This window comes from Hemitrygon akajei, chromosome 4 (assembly GCF_048418815.1).
Source record: "Hemitrygon akajei chromosome 4, sHemAka1.3, whole genome shotgun sequence".
NCBI lineage: Eukaryota > Metazoa > Chordata > Chondrichthyes > Myliobatiformes > Dasyatidae > Hemitrygon > Hemitrygon akajei.
The window spans coordinates 13,266,435-13,283,284 of NC_133127.1; the positions used below are offsets into that span (position 1 = coordinate 13,266,435).

Below are 16,850 nucleotides of genomic sequence, written 5' to 3' on the forward strand. Positions count from 1 at the left end.
GAAACCCTTCAGCAGGACTGGAGAAAAAAGGCTGAAGAGTAGACTTAAAAGGTGGGGAGAGGGGAGAGAGAAACACCAGGTGATAGGTGAAACCTGGAGGGGGAGGGATGAAGTAAAGAGCGGGTAAGATGGATGGACATGGAGATAAGGTGAGAGAGGGAAAGGGTGGGGAGGGGAAGAAATCATTGTTCATTCCATCAGGTTGGAGGCTACAGCACAGAACCATGTCCTTTGCCCATCTAGTCCGTGCCAAACTATTATTCTGCTTAGTCCTGTCGACCTGCAACATATCCCTAATCTGCCTAAACTAATAACACAAATAATTGTACTTTTCATGTCTTTATTGAACACATTGTTTATTCATTCACAGTCCAAGCCAGAAAAAGTATGCAAACCCTTGTATTTAATAATTGGTAGAACCTCTTTTTGCAGCAATAACCTCCACAGAACATTCCCTGTAGCTGCTGATCAGACTCGCACAATAGTAAGGAGGTATTTTAGACCATCCCTCCATACAAAAGAATTGAATTTATTTCTTACATCCTTCACATGGGCTAAAAATCTTTGTTACATCTCCGTCTGAATGTGCAAATTGTAGAAATTTGTAATAAATTGTATGTACAGTAAGATATACAACAGAATGTAGTTTAGAAATACAATTGTATCAGTGTGGATTGATCAGTCTGATGGCCTGGTGGAAAAAGCTGTCCCGTAGCCTGTTGTTCCTGGCTTTAATGCTGCAGTATTGGTTCCGGATGGTAGCAGCTGGAACGGTTTGTGGTTGTGGTGACTTCGGGCTCTTTATACGTACCTGTCATTGTAAATCTCCTGAATAGTGGCAAGTTCACAGCCATAGATGCACTGTGCCCTCTTCACGTCATGCCAAATCTCATTTGAATTAAGATCTGGACTCTGACTTGGCCATTCCAAAACACAAATGTTCTTTTTAAACTATTCTGTTGTTGACTTACTCTTGTGCTTCTGATCATTGTTTTGTTACATCATCCAACCTCTATTAAGCTTCAGGTGACAGATCACTACCCTGACATTCTGTAAAATGTATTTACACAATTTTGAATTCATTGTTCCCTCAACAATTCCTAACTGTTGAGGCCCTGAGGCAGCAAAGCAGCCCCAAACCATGATGCTCCTTCCACCATGCTTCACAGTTGAGATGAGGTTTTGGTGTTGGTGTGCAGTGCCCCTTTTCCTCCAAACATAGCAATGTGCATTTGTCAAAAAGTTCAACTTCTGTCTCATCTGTCCACAGAACATTGCCTCAGAAGCACTGTAAAACATTCAGATGGTCTTTTGCAAACTTGAGACACACAGCAATGTTTTTTTTTTAAAAGAGAGCAATGATTTCCTCTGTGGTGTTCTTCCACAAACATCATTCTTGTTCAGTGTTTTTCTTAAGAGTGGACAAAAGATCAGAGACTTTAAAAGTTCTAGAAATTTCTGCAGGTCTTTTGCTTGGGTTCTTTTTAACCTCCTTCAGCACTACACGCTGTGCTCTTGGTGTGATCTTTGCAGGACACCCACACTAAGGGAGAGTAGCAACAGTACTGAATTTCCTCCATTTGTAGACAATTTCTCTTACTGTGGACTGATGAACACTCAGGTCTTTAGAAATATTATTTGTAGCCTCTTCCAGCTTCATGCATCTCTACAATTCTTCGACTAAGGTCCTCTGAAAGTTGTTTTGATCGAGGCATGGTACACATAACAGATCTTTCTTGAGAAGAGCAGGCTCTGTCAGTAATCAGACTGTGCGTCTTTTACATGGGGCAGGACACCTCTACAACCCCCGCTTCCAATCTCAACTCATTGATCGGAACATCTGACTCCAAATAACTTTTGTAGAAACCATTCACATAATTTTTGAACCTAGTCTGAGTTTGCTTAAATGGTGTACTCAGTATTGACAAGAAGTACAATCGTTTGTTAGTTTAGGCAGACTGTCTTTCTGTTTTTGTGACTTAGATGAAGATGAGACCACATTTTATGAGTAATTAATGCAGAAAACCAGGTAATTGCAAAGGGTTCACAAACATCTTCTTGCAAATGTAGATTGGGAAAATCAGGTTAGGACAGGTCTTACATGGTGAGGACACTGAGGAGTGCAGGAGGATAAAGGGATCTGGGAATACAGGTCCACAATTCGTTGAAAAAGGTAGCACAAGTAGGTTGAGCCATAAAGAAAGCGTTTGGCAAACTGGCCTTCATAAATCAAAGTACTGAGTACAGGAGATAGGATGTTAGATAGATAGATAGATAGATAGATAGATACTTTATTCATCCCCATGGGGAAATTCAACTTTTTTTCCAATGTCCCATACACTTGTTGTAGCAAAACTAATTACATACAATACTTAACTCAGTAAAAAATATGATATGCATCTAAATCACTATCTCAAAAAGCATTAATAATAGCTTTAAAAAAGTTCTTAAGTCCTGGCGGTAGAATTGTAAAGCCTAATGGCATTGGGGAGTATTGACCTCTTCATCCTGTCTGAGGAGCATTGCATCGATAGTAACCTGTCGCTGAAACTGCTTCTCTGTCTCTGGATGGTGCTATGTAGAGGATGTTCAGAGTTATCCATAATTGACCGTAGCCTACTCAGCGCCCTTCGCTCAGCTACCGATGTTAAACTCTCCAGTACTTTGCCCACGACAGAGCCCGCCTTCCTTACCAGCTTATTAAGACGTGAGGCGTCCCTCTTCTTAATGCTTCCTCCCCAACACGCCACCACAAAGAAGAGGGCGCTCTCCACAACTGACCTGTAGAACATCTTCAGCATCTCACTACAGACATTGAATGACGCCAACCTTCTTAGGAAGTACAGTTATATTATATATATTATATTATATAGGAAGTTATGTTATATTGAAGTTTATGGTGAGGTCTAATTTAGAATATTGTGTGCAGTTTTGGACATCTACCTAGAGGAAAGATGTAAATAAGTACAGAGAAAATTTACAAGGAAGTTGCTAGGACTGGAAGACCTGAGTTAAGGAAAGTTTGAATAGGACAGGACTTCATGCCTTGGAATGTCGAAGATTGAAGGGAGATTTGATAGAGGTATACAAATGTATGAGGAGCATAAATAGGTCAAATGTAAGCAAGCTTTTTCCACTGAGGTTGGGTGGGTCTACATCTGGAGGTCATTGTTTAAGCTTGAAAGGTGAAAAGTTTAAGGGGAAATTTATTCACTCAGAGGGCAGTGAGAGTGTGGAACGAGCTGCTGGTGCACATGTGCTCGATTTCAATGTTTAAGAAGTTAGATAGGTACATGTATAGCGGGGTATGGAGGGTTATGGTTCGACTGCAAATCGATGGGACGAGGCAAATGGTTCAAGAAGGACTAGATGGGCTGGACGGCCTGTTTCTGTGCTGTACTTCTCTATGATTCAATACAAGGAGTAAAAGAGAGACGAGTAGATACTGGACCACTACAAATGGGCAAGGGCGACAAAGAGATAGCAGACAAACTCATAAGTATTTTGTGCAAATCTTCACTGTGGAAGACACTAGCACAACACTAGAAATTGGCGTGTGTCAGGGTGCAGATCTAATTACTGTTGCTATTACTAAGGAGAGGGTGCTTGGGAAGCTGAACAGTCTAAGTCACCTGGACCAAATGGACAGGGTTCTTGAAGAAGTAGCTGAAGAGATTGTGGAGGCATTAGTAATGATCGTTCAACAATCACGAGATTCTGAAAAGGTTCCTGAGGACTGGAAAATTGTTAATGTCACTCCACTCTTCAAGGAAACAGGCAGAAGAAAGGAAATTATAGGCCAGTAAGTCTGACTTCAGTGGTTGGGAAGATTATTAAGGACGAGGTTTCAGGCTACTTTGAGGCACATGATGAAATTACCACAGTTTTCTACAGGAGAAATGTTGCACAACAAATCTGTTGGAATTCTTTGAGGAGATAGAAGAATAGACAAAGCAGAGTCAATGGATGCTCTTTATTTGGATTTTCAGAGGGCCTTTGACAAGGTGCCACACACAAGGCTGCTTAACAAAATAAGATCCCACGGTATTACAGAAAAGGTACCAGAATGGATATATGATTGGCTGACTAGCAGAAGGCAAAGAATGGGAATGAAGAGGGCCTTTTCTGGTTTCTGTCTGACGAGCGACGAGCTGTAGGGGGTTGGCGTTGGGTCTGCTTCTTTTCATGTTGAATGTCAAATGATTTGGATAAATGAATAGAAACATAGAAAATAGGTGCAGGAGTAGGCCATTCGGCCCTTTGAGCCTGCACCGCCATTGAGTATGATCATGGCTGATCATCCAACTCAGAACCCTATACCTGCTTTCTCTCCATACCCCCTGATCCCTTTAGCCACAAGAGTCATATCTAACTCCCTCTTAAATATAGCCAATGAGCTGGTAGAGATTTCCACAGATTCACCACTCCGTGTGAATAAGGTTTTCCTCATCTCGGTCCTAAAAGGCTTCCCCTTTATCCTTAAACTGTGACCTCTCGTTCTGGACTTCCCCAACATCGGAAACAATCTTCCTGCATCTAGCCTGTCCAATCCCTTTAGAATTTTATACGTTTCGATAAGATCCCCCCCTCAGTCTTCTAAATTCTAGCGCGTATAAGCCTAGTCGATCCAGTCTTTCTTCATATGGAAGTCCTGCCATCCCAGGAATCAATCTGGTGAACCTTCCTTGTACTCCCTCTATGGCAAGAATGTCTTTCCTCAGATTAGGGGACCAAAACCACACACAATACTCCAAACACCAGCATTTTGTGTGTGTTGTTTGAATTTTCAGCATCTGCAGATTTCCTCGTGTTTACACAATACTCCAGATCTGGTCTCACCAAGGCCTTGTACAACTGCAGTAGAACCTCCCTGCTCCTGTACTCAAATCCTTTTGCTATGAATGCCAACATACCACTCGCCTTTTTCACCGCCTGCTGTACCTGCATGCCCACTTTCAATGACTGGTATACAATGACATCCAGGTCTCGTTGCACCTCCCCTTTTCCTAATCGACCACCATTCAGATAATAATCTGTTTTCCTGTTCTTGCCACCAAAGTGGATGACCTCACATTAATCCACATTAAATTGCATCTGCCATGAATTTGCCCACTCACCTAACCTATCCAAGTCACCCTGCATCCTCTTAGCATCCTCCTCACAGCTAACACCACTGCCCAGCTTCCTGACATCCGCAAACTTGGAGAAGCTGTATTTAATTCCCTTGTCTAAATCATTAATATATATTGTAAACAACTGGGGTCCCAGCACCGAGCCTTGTGGTACCCCACTAGTCACTGCCTGCCATTCTGAAAAGGTCCCGTTTACTCCCACTCTTTGCTTCCTGTCAGCCAGCCAATTCTCTATCCACATCAATACCATACCCCCAATACTGTGTGCTTTAAGTTTGCACACTAATCTCCTGTGTGGGACCTTGTCAAAAGACTTTTGAAAATCCAAGTATACCACATCCACTCTACTAGTTACATCCTCAAAAAATTCTATAAGATTCGTCAGACATGATTTTCCTTTCACAAATCCATGCTGACTTTGTCCGAGGATTTCACTGCTTTCCAAATGTGCTGTTATCACATCTTTGATAACTGACTCTAGCATTTTCCCTACCACCGATGTCAGGCTAACTGGACTATAATTCCCCAGTTTCTCTCTCTCTCTCCTTTTTTTTTTTTTTTTAAAAAGTGGGGTTACATTAGCCACCCTCCAATCCTCAGGAACTAATCCAGAATCTAAAGAGTTTTGAAAAATCATCACTAATGCATCCACTATTTCTTGGGCTACTTCCTTAAGCATTCTGGGATGCAGACCATCTGGCCCTGGGGATTTATCTGCCTTTAAGCCCTTCAATATACCTAACACCACTTCCCTACTAACATGTATTTCCCTCAGTTCCTCCATCTCACTAGACCCTCGGTCCTCTACTATTTCCGGAAGATTATTTATGTCCTCTTTGGTGAAGACAGAACCAAAGTAGTTATTCAATTGGTCCGCCATGTCCTTGTTCCCCATGATCAATTCACCTGTTTCTGACTGTAAGGGACCTACATTTGTCTTAACCAATCTTTTTCTTTTCACATATCTATAAAAGCTTTTATAGTCAGTTTTTATGTTCCCTGCCAGCTTTCTCTCATAATCTTGTTCCCCTTTCCTAATTAAGCCCTTTGTCCTCCTCTGCTGGACTCTGAATTTCTCCCAGTCCTCAGGTGTGCTGCTTTTTCTGGCTAATTTATATGTTTCTTCTTTGGAATTGATACTATCACTAATTTCCCTTGTCAGCCATGGGTGCACTACCTTCCCTGGTTTATTCTTTTGCCAAACTGGGATGAACAATTGTTGTAGTTCATCCATGTGATCTTTAAATGCTTGCCATTGCATATCCACCCTTTAAGTCAACCCTTTAAGTATCATTTGCCAGTCTATCTTAGCTAATTCACATCTCATACCTTCAAAGTTACCCTTCTTTAAGTTCAGAACCTTTGTTTCTGAATTAACTATGTCACTCTCCATCTTAATGAAGAATTCCATCATATTATGGTCACTCTTACCCAAGGGGCCTTGCACGACAAGATTGCTAACTAACCCTTCCTCATTGTTCAATACCCAATCTAGAATGGCCTGCTCTCTAGTTGGTTCAGAAAACCATCCCTCATACATTCCAAGAAATCCTCTTGCTCAGCACCCTTACCAATTTGGTTTACCCAATCTATATGTAGATTGAAGTCACCCATTATAACTACTGTTCCTTTATTGCACGCATTCCTAATTTCCTGTTTAATGCCATCCCCAACCTCACTACTACTGTTAGGTGGCCTGTACACAACTCCCACCAGCGTCTTCTGCCCCATAATGTTATGCAGCTCTACCCATATCGATTCCACATCCTCCAGGCTAATGTCCTTCCTTTCTATTGCGTTAATCTCCTCTCTAATCAGCAATGCTACCCCACCTCCTTTTCTTTCCTGTCTATCCCTCCTGAATATTGAATATCCCTGGATGTTGAGCTCCCATCCTTGGTCACCCTGGAGCCAAGTCTCTGTGACCCCAACTATATCATATTCATTAATAACTATCTGCACATTCAATTCATCCACCTTGTTACGAATGCTCCTTGCATTGACACACAAAGCCTTCAGGCTTGTTTTTACAACACTCTTAGCCCTTATACAATTATGTTGAAAAGTGGCCCTTTTTGATTTTTGCCCTGGATTTGTCTGCCTGCCACTTTTACTTTTCACCTTCCTACTTTTTGCTTCTACCCTCATTTTACACCCCTCTGTCTCTCTGCACTTGTTCCCATCCCCCTGCCACATTAGTTTAATGCCCCCTGAACAACAGTAGCAAACGCTCCCCCTAGGACAGAATTGATGGCTTTGTGACCATGTTTGTAAAGGATATAAAGACAGGTGGAAAGGCAGGTAGAGATGAGGAAGCAGAGTGCCTGCAGAAAGAATTGAACAGATTGGAGGAATGGGCAAAGTAATAACAGATGGAACATAATGTACATGGTCATGTATTTTAGCAGAAGGAACGGTCTATTCTATAAATAGGGAGAAAATTCAAATTAATCAGATGCAGAGGGATTTGGGAGTCCTCATGTAGGATTTACTTGCAGGTTATTTGGCAGCAAGGGCTAGAATAGAAAAGCAAGGATACAATGCCAAGGCTTTCTAAGATATTGGTTAGACCACACTTGGAGTACTGAAAGCAGGAATGGGCCTCTGATCTATGAAAGGATGTACTGGCATCACAGAGCCCAGAGGAGGTTTACAAGAATTAACCCAGGAACAAAAGGTTTAATATACGAGGGACATTTGATGGCTCTGGGCCTGTACTTGCTGGAGTTTAGAATGGGTTGGGGTGGGAAGGGGATCTCACTGAAGCCTAACAAATAGCACAAGGTCTGGATAGAGTAGATGTTTCCTATAGTTTGGGGGGGGGGGGGGGGGGAGTCACAACCAGTGGACACAACCTCAGAATTGAAGGCATCCATTTAGAACAGATAAGGAAAATTTTCTTTAGCCAAAGGGTGGTGAATCTGTGGAATTCATTGCCACACATAGCTATGGAGGCCAAGTCACTGAATCAGAATCAGGTTTATTATCACCAGCATGTGTCGTGAAATTCGTTAACTTAGCAGCAACAGTTCAATGCAATACTTTAGTGTTATGTGTGATGAGAAAACCAGATGGAGATGGGGTCCAGAGTTGACCCCCCTGCGAACTATGCTGCTAACGAGAGAGAGAGAGAGATGAAGACATCCTGCTGCAGATGGGAGAGAGACAGAGATAAGGATTAAAGCTATGGCTCCATGGATGATTTAGTATTATGGCTTCTTCGCTAATTGTTGACTTTAACGCCAAGGACATTTGGCCTGTTTGCGTGGATCCCTGCTGACACAGCAGAGTGATGCCAGGTGCCTGCTGAGACAGGAGGGAGTGGACATGGTCAGTTGATGGAAGGCTGGTACCACGGCAGGGGAGATAAAAGACGAGTCTGCTGAGACACCGGCAAACACGCCACCGGACACTGAAAGAGTGTTGTGCATCCACAGGAAGGTGGGGGCTTGGAGGATCGATTCGGGGGACTCAGAGGCTCACAGTGTGTGAAACCAGGCCGGTGGGGGATTGAGTGTGTGTCCACCCACGCTTGGGTGAAGAGTCCACCACTGAAGAACGGTCTGGCTTGGAACGGAGGGGTCATCATTAATGACCACAACGGCACAAGAAGACAACAGAAGGTTTGCCTGCTGCAGCTGCTCACATCTCGCTCACTCTCTCTCTCCCCAACGTCACAACAGCAACTACCTCAACGTACACTAAACTCTGCATTATCTTAAGACTATTTATTTACCCCTAGACTACGATAGAGCTTGGGTTTGATTCTTATTCCTACACTTCAGTATTTATCATTGCTAACCTGTTTTATATGTATCTTTGTATTTTTGATACTGTATTACTTAGTTTACTAATGAACAACTTTAGTTACAGTATCACCAGACTCCAACGTATCCTTCCATTTCTGCTGGTTTGGTAACCCAGTCACGGGGTATGTGACAACAGAAAGAAAAAATAAGTAAATCAATTACAGTAAGTACATATGTGCATTTCAGATTAATAGTGTAAAAACAGATGTAATGTATATTATATAAAAAGGTGAGTAGTGTTCATGGGCTCAATGTCCATTTAGGAATCAAATGGTAGAAGGGAAGAAACTGTTCCTGAATCGCTGAGTGTGTGCCTTCGTGCTTCTGTACCTCCTTCCTGATGGTAACAGTAAGAGGGCATGTCCTTGGTGATGGGGGTCCTTAATAATGGATGTAGTCTTTTGTGGGGCTGCTCCTTGAAGATGTCTTGGACACTATAGAGGCCAAGGACCCAAGATGGAGCTAACTAATCTTCCAACTTTCTGTAGCTCCTTTTGATCCTATAGAGTAGCTCCCCCATACCAGACAGTGATGCAGCCGATCAGAATACTCTTCAGTGTTTTAAGTGACAAACCAAATCTCTTCAAACTCCTAATGAAATTTATAGCTCTATTGATACGTTGGGTCCAGGTTCGATCCTGAGATATTGACACACAGGAACTTAACATTCCTCACTCTCACCACTTCCGATCCCTCTACGAGGACTGGTATGTCTTCTCTCATTTTACCCTTTCTGAAATCCACAATCAGCTCTTTGGTCTTACTGACATTGAGTACAAGGTTGTTGCTGCACACTCAACTAGCTGATATATCTCACTCCTGCATTCCCTCTCACCTCCATCTGAGATTTAACCAATAGTTTTATCATCAGCAAATTTATATATGGTATTTGTGCTATATCTAGCTACAGTTATGGATAGAGAGGGAGTAGAGAAATGGGCTAAGCACACACCCGAGGTGTGCCAGTGTTGATCATTGGAGTTGTGAGATATTATCACCAATCCACACAGACTGCTGTCTTCAGGTTAGGAAGTCAAAGATCCAATTGCAGGAGGGAGCTACAGAGGCCCAAGTTCTGTAACTTATTGATCAGGACTGTGGGAATGATGGTGTTAAACACTGAGCTATGGTCAATGAACAACATTCAGACCTAGGTAAAAACACAAAATGCTGGCAGAACTCAGCAGTCCAGACAGCATCTATGGGAGGAGGTAGTGACGACGTTGTTCAGGATGAAGAGTTTTGGCCCGAAACGTCGTCACTACCTCCTCCCATAGATGCTGTCTGGCCTGCTGAGTTCTGCCAGCATTTTGTGTTTTTATTTATTTCTTGCATCTGCAGATTCACTCGTGTTGATTCTGACCAAGGTGTTTGTATTGTCCAGATGATCCAAGGCTGTTTGAAGAGCCATTGAGATTGTGTCTGCCATAGACTTATTGTGGTGATAAGAAAATTGCAATGGGTCCAGGTCCTTGCTGAGCAGTTCACTCTAGCTCTGACCAACCTCTCAAAGCATTTCATCACCATAAATGTGAATGCTACTGGTTGATTGCCTTTAAGGCAACTCACAATACTCTTCTTAGGCACTGGTATAATTGTTGCCTTTTTGAAGCAGGTGGGAACTTCCAACCATAGTAGTGAGAGATTGAAAATGTTCTTGAATACTCCCACCAGTACCCCATCAGGGCCTGCCGCCTTGCGAGGGTTCATTCGCCTTAAAGGCAGTCTGACATCAGCCTCCGAGACAGAGATCACAGGGTCACTGGGTACAGCAGGGATCCTCACAGTTGTCATGTTCTCCCTTTCAAAGCGGGCATAGAAGGCATTGAGCTCAACTGGTAGTGGAGCATCACTGCCATTCATGCTATAGGGTTTTGCTTTGTAGGAAGTAATGTCCTGCAAACTCTGCCAGAGTTGACAAGCATCTGATGTTGTCTTCAACTTCACTTGGAATTCGTTCTTCACTCTAGAAATAACCCTTCACAAGTCAAACCTAGTTTTCTTGTATAGACCTGGGTCACCAACCTTAATTGCTACAGATCTAGCCCTCAACACACGACAGACCTCCTGATTCATCCATGGCTTTTGGTTTGGGAATGTACAGCAAGTTTTCATAAGCATGCATGAATATATTTAAGTACATTTAAGGCAGAGGTTGATAGGTTCGTGATTAATCAGGGCATCAAAGATTACTAAGAGAGGCAGGAGAACAGGGTTAAGATAGATAATAAATCACCCATGATGGAACAGCAGAGCAAACTTGACAGGCCGAATGGCCCAATTCTGTTCATTATGTCTTATGGTCTAACTTGTAGTGTTTTTTATTATTTTATATTGCAATGTACAGGTGTGGCAAAACAACAAATTTCATGACAGATGCCAGTGATATTAACCCTCATTCTGATTCTGAAAACATTTCCTAGTGAAGCATACAGAGAAACAAGCAGCATTTTGGAGGCCCAAAGAGCAAAGGAAGGATGAGCAACAGGTTAGTCTCAGCAACACTTTCACTGGACCAATATTATGCAAAATTACAGAATGAAAGCACCCATAGCAGATTCATACTGAAATCCCACAACTTTTGACCATTTCTGGGGATGAAATGGAGACTTTGAACTATTCACTGAGAAGGGAGGACTTAAAGACTGACAGATAATGAGTCTGCATGGGTCTCATCAGAAAGAAGATACAAAATCCCAGTAGTATGTATCACAAGTTTATAAGACTGTACAATTAGTTGGACTTTTGACTCCGTCTACCTCATTGAGACCTTGTACCATACTGTCTATCTGCCCTGCACTCTAACTGTAACACTTTATTCTGCCCTTGTTTTGCCTGATCTGACCTCAATTGTAATGAATTGATTTACAATCAGTGACCACTTTATTAGATACTAAAGATAGTTGTAGCTAATAAAGTAGCCACTTCAGGAAGGACAAGATGAAGCAACACATACCAATCTTCATAGAGGGATCAGAAGTGGAGTATCAAGATCTCTGAGTATCTAACCTGGTCCCAACATAGCGATGCAGTTATGAAGAAGGCAAGACAGCAGCTATACTTTATCAAGAGTTTGAAGAGATTTGGCACGTCAACAAATACACTCAAAAATTTCTATAGTTGTACCATGGAGAGCATTCTGACAGGCTGCATCACTGTCTGGTACGGGAGGCCACTGTACAGGACCGAAAGAAGCTGCAGAAGGTCGTAACTCTAGTCAGCTCCATCTTGGGTACTATCCTACAAAGTACCCGGGACATCTTTAGGAAGTGGTGTCTCAAAAAGGCAGCGTCCATTATTAAGGACCTCCAACACTCAGGGCATGCCCTTTTCTCACTGTTACCACCAGGTAAGAGGCACAGAAGCCTGAAGGCACACACTCAGTGATTCAGGAACAGCTTCTTCCCCTCTGCCATCTAATTCCTAAATGGACGTTGAATCTTTGGACACTACCCCACCTTTTTAAAGAAAAAAAACAGCATTTCTGTTTTTGCAAGATTTTAAAAATCTATTCAATATATGCAATTGATTCACTTCTTTATTTATTATTTATTTTATTTTTTTCTCCCTGCTAGATTATTTATTGCATTGAACTGCTGCTGCTAAGTTAACAAATTTCACGTTACATGCCGGTGATAATAAACCTGATTCTGATTCACTAAGTTTGCAGTGGCACATCCACCTCAGATTCAATGCGTTGTGTTCTTTTGCACAGCACCGTTGTAACATGTGTTTATTTGAGTTACTGTCACCTTTCTGTCAGCTTGAACCAGTCTGGCCATTCTCCTCTGACCTCTCTCATTAACAAAGTGTTTTCACCCACAGAGCTGCCGCTCACTGGATGTCTTTCTGTTTCTCACACCATTCTCTGTAAACTTTAGAGAACGTTGTGTGTGAAAATCCCAGGAGATCAGCAGTTTCTGAGATACTCAAACCATCCCACCTGGCACCAACAATTATTCCACAGTCAAAGTGTGGAATATTTCTTCTCCATTCTGATGTTTGGTCTGAACAACTATACCTTTGACCATGCTGAAACATGCAGTCCTGCAAGCTTCCGTGCTTTGAGTTGCTACCACGTGATTGGCTGATTAGATATTTGCTTAGTGAAATGAAGTGGCCTCTGAACGAATATGAGCAGTACACAAAACAAGTTCTTCCACTGCACTTTGTGACAATAATAAACAAATTTCCCAAAATACAAGTACTTTCCAACTATGCACTGCACTCACCGTCTTCAGAACAAGTTGATGTGCCATAGAATCATCTTGCACCTTGAACTTGTACTCTTTCTTTGACCCCTCCAGGACACAACCTGAACAATCAAATAAACACTATAAATATAATCAGCAATGCATGCAAAGGACTCCACCATGGACAGCCCCAAGCCCATTGTGTAAGGAGGTTTGGGCATGGGGCTAGCAATCCCATCCATAAAAACACAGAGGTACAGAAGCTCCAAAGGTCTCATCTCTGGGAGAGGAAAGATTTTTTTTTAAAAAAGGGCTACACATGGGGTAGACTTGAAAGATGGGCCTAGGGCAGAGGCCTAAGCCCTTCATTCAGAGGGTGGTGAGAATGTGGAATGAGATGCCAGTGGAAGTGGTGGATGTGGGTTCAATTTCAGCATTTAAGTGAAATAAGGGAGGTCTATGCTCCAGGTGTAGTTTGATGGGACTAGACAAAATAGCTTGGCATGAAGCAGACAGGCCAAAGGCCCTGCCTCTATGCCGCAGTGTTCTATGACCACAACATTACCTCACAGCTTTTGAACTCAATCCCTTGAGTAATGAAGGTCAAAACACAATTCAACTTAAGCATTTACGGGGTATAACGAATGAAATAAAAGTTGGAGAGATTGTTTCAACTCAAGTACACACCTCTAGTGAGGCAAATAATCACTAAATCAACAGCTCAGAAATTATTTTGTTATACCCTGCCCTACCTAACACAGAAAAAACCTTCAAACTGTAGTTTTTGGGCAAGGAACTGAAACTTCTTTAATTGAAAGGTTTCGGTCCTTGAAACAAGTCTAAGAATGTTCAGTCGATTTCAATTTAGCACCATGTCATTCGTTGACTGCAGGCTGTAGTCCGTCCACTTTGATCAAGATCACACAAAATAGCAATTAAAAAAAAGAGCAACCAGAAACACACCATGAACTGCAGAGTCTAATCCACAACTGTGTTGATTAATCCTTGCCCAAGACTGTGGCATCATCGAGCAAGAGGGAGAGAGAGCCCGGTCAAATGCAGGCAGGCAGTGCTGAACAGCTGACTGCCTTCTGCTCTTCTTTCCTGTTGATGTCAATCCCATTTCCAGGCTTCTTGGCCTTCAAGCTTCATACTCCATTCCAAACCTCACCGAAATTCCTCGGAGACCAAGTGCCAGAAGGCTCAATCGGCCCAAAAACATATCATCAAAATGTAGATCACAGGTTCCAATGACATGCAGCTTAGTAAAAGAATCATATTTGGAAGTAGTTTTGTGAACTGTCTGAAGGATGTTGCCGTGGGTCACATTTGCTGGAGCATCTTCTTCCAGGTAGCTCAAGATCTTCACAAGAGAGCACAGTAGTGATTAACAAGTTAGAACAGTCAGCATGGGCTTGCTTAGGGGAAATCCTAACAAATTTGATTAATTTTTTCCCCCAAAAGAGACAATTAGGTTTATATCCAGGGGTGGGATAGTTTATGTTGCCAGACAGACTTCAATAAGGGAGGCATGTGAAAGGTTAGCACTCTTGGAATCTGGGACAAATTCACACACTCAATCCAAGCTGTTTTGGTGACAGAAAGAAGACAGCTATAACCAAAAGCAACAAGTAGAAATGTCAGAGGAATTCAGCTGGTCATGTAGCAATGCTTTGGAACAAACCCCTTCATCAGAACTGACGATGTTTCGGGCCAAGACCTTTCAAAGTTACTTTTTCCAAATGGAATTTGGTGATCAATGTTTTTCAGAGAAGGCAAAAGGCCTATTCCTGCTTCTAGTTCTAATGTTCTCAAAGTTCAAATGGTTAAAGCCCCAAGCGAAATATGATGGATTCTGATTAATTGAGACACATCGGGACCAGGACATTTTGGCTGAATTAAGTGGCTGCTCCAATTCACCAGTTACATGGAAATAGTTAAAAAGGTATAAAAAGACCTTAAATGAAATACAGAATAAATTAGAATACTACCCATAGTACTACAAAGCTGTATTAGCTCCAAACAGTTATCGATGGAGGAATTCAGTACAGACATCTAGTGCAGGTAATGCCATACGATGTTATCAACAACAGCATCCTCCAAATCTTTACTGTCATTGTAACATCAAGGTGATTGTCGACAACTTCAAATTCTTCATAGTTCCTAATTTGTTGAAGTGGTGAAATTGTTTCCCTTTCACTTCCAGCCATTTCTGGTATCTCCAACACAAGCAAATCTGCAGATGCTGGAACCTCCAAGCCTAAATAGCGAGCAAAACAGTTCAAATTGCCTGCATATTTCTCACCAGCTATGAGGGAGAAAAAAATCACTGATTTTTGAATACAAACACACACAACTGACACTTTTTAAAATCTGTTTGCTCCAAACATGATGTAGTGTCTAACGGCTACACAAGTCACGACTGACTCTAATTAGAACAGTGTACGAATCAAGTAGTATAGTGTCCAACGAAGAGAATCCAGTTTTATTTTTCGATTTAGCTTTTGCTCTTTAAGAGCTGCCTTCAGTAAGTGGCTGTCCCAATTAACTAGATCAGACATTCAGAAACCTTATGATCTTTACGAACTACTTGCCGGGTTCAAGATTAGTACCAAGTCCCTTATTCTGAACAGTTTGAGCCAAAGGGCTGTTCAATATTTCAAATCCATCTGCGTATTTATTGTGTTCAAGAAGTGATTCCAACTATCAGCACTGGGTCTGGGGGAGTGGAGAAGGACCAGTAGTGAGGGTGTTGTAGGGGGGAACGGTCGGATGGGCGGGAAGGAGGGTGGAATGGTCGCGGTGGGGAAGGACCCCCCATTTGTTAGGGGGAGGGTGTTCGCGGTGGGGAAGGACCCCCCATTTGTTAGGGGGAGGGTGTTCGCGGTGGGGAAGGACCCCCCCCCATTTGTTAGGGGGTGTTCGCGGTGGGGAAGGACCCCCCATTTGTTAGGGGGAGGGTGTTCGCGGTGGGGAAGGACTCCGTTAGGAAGGGCCGGCGGTCGTAGTGGGAAGGATCGGCTAAGTGAAAGTGGTTGTGGTGGGAAAGACCGGGGTGCAATTGTGGCCTTCCGGTCAGCCCCTGTCGTTGTGTCCCAGGACCCTGAGCCCGATCTCCAACCGCCGCCTACCTACCGAACAGCCGCACGCTGGGGTTAAACGAAGCCCCGGACCGCTCTCTCCGCTCCTCCATCGCAAATCCCTCACTCAATGCGCAACCGCCGCTCGCTTCAGCCAATCGGAAAAAGCCCTCTAGCCTCTGGGCCGTTAGCCAATCACTACTCCAGGCAGCGTCCTATTTACACCAATCACTGATGCGCAAAATTGAAGCCTGTTATCCAATCCTGACAAAGGTTCGCTTTCACTCTGATTGACTCTCCTGCGGACCAATAGACATTCGGTGCCTCGGGAGGCTCGGGCATGAAGTCCAATAATTATGCAATATTCCATATCAATCAAATGAAAGGCAGGCGGGTCTGGACGTTGATTGACAGCTCGCTCCCTCACACCCACAGGCCTGTTGCTGAACTTGGCAAATACCCATCGAAAGGAACAATGCACTCATTCTTCTCACTTCTCAAAGTTTTTCTAAATGCTTGGAAAACACTGCACAAATCTGAGCTCCATCTTGTGTTTACTTCATAAGGTTATAGTTTAGGAAGTGAATCTGAGGATTTTTGTTTTCAGAGTGTCCATCTAATGTGGAACTCACTGCC

General features: G+C 42.8%; 1 protein-coding gene across 1 annotated transcript in view; it reads right to left on the reverse strand.

The window, feature by feature from the left end:
- npm1b (nucleophosmin 1b) overlaps positions 1 to 16,379 on the reverse strand; it is a 117,017-nt gene extending 100,638 nt beyond the window's left edge. Inside the window, exons 1-2 of the mRNA XM_073042102.1 lie at positions 16,270 to 16,379; positions 13,174 to 13,256 (exon numbers count right to left, since the gene is read on the reverse strand). Of these exons, the coding sequence (XP_072898203.1) occupies positions 13,174 to 13,256; positions 16,270 to 16,327 (141 nt within the window). The 5' untranslated portion in view covers positions 16,328 to 16,379. The remainder of the gene's footprint in view (positions 1 to 13,173; positions 13,257 to 16,269) is intronic.
- Between the last annotated feature and the right edge of the window lie 471 nt (positions 16,380 to 16,850).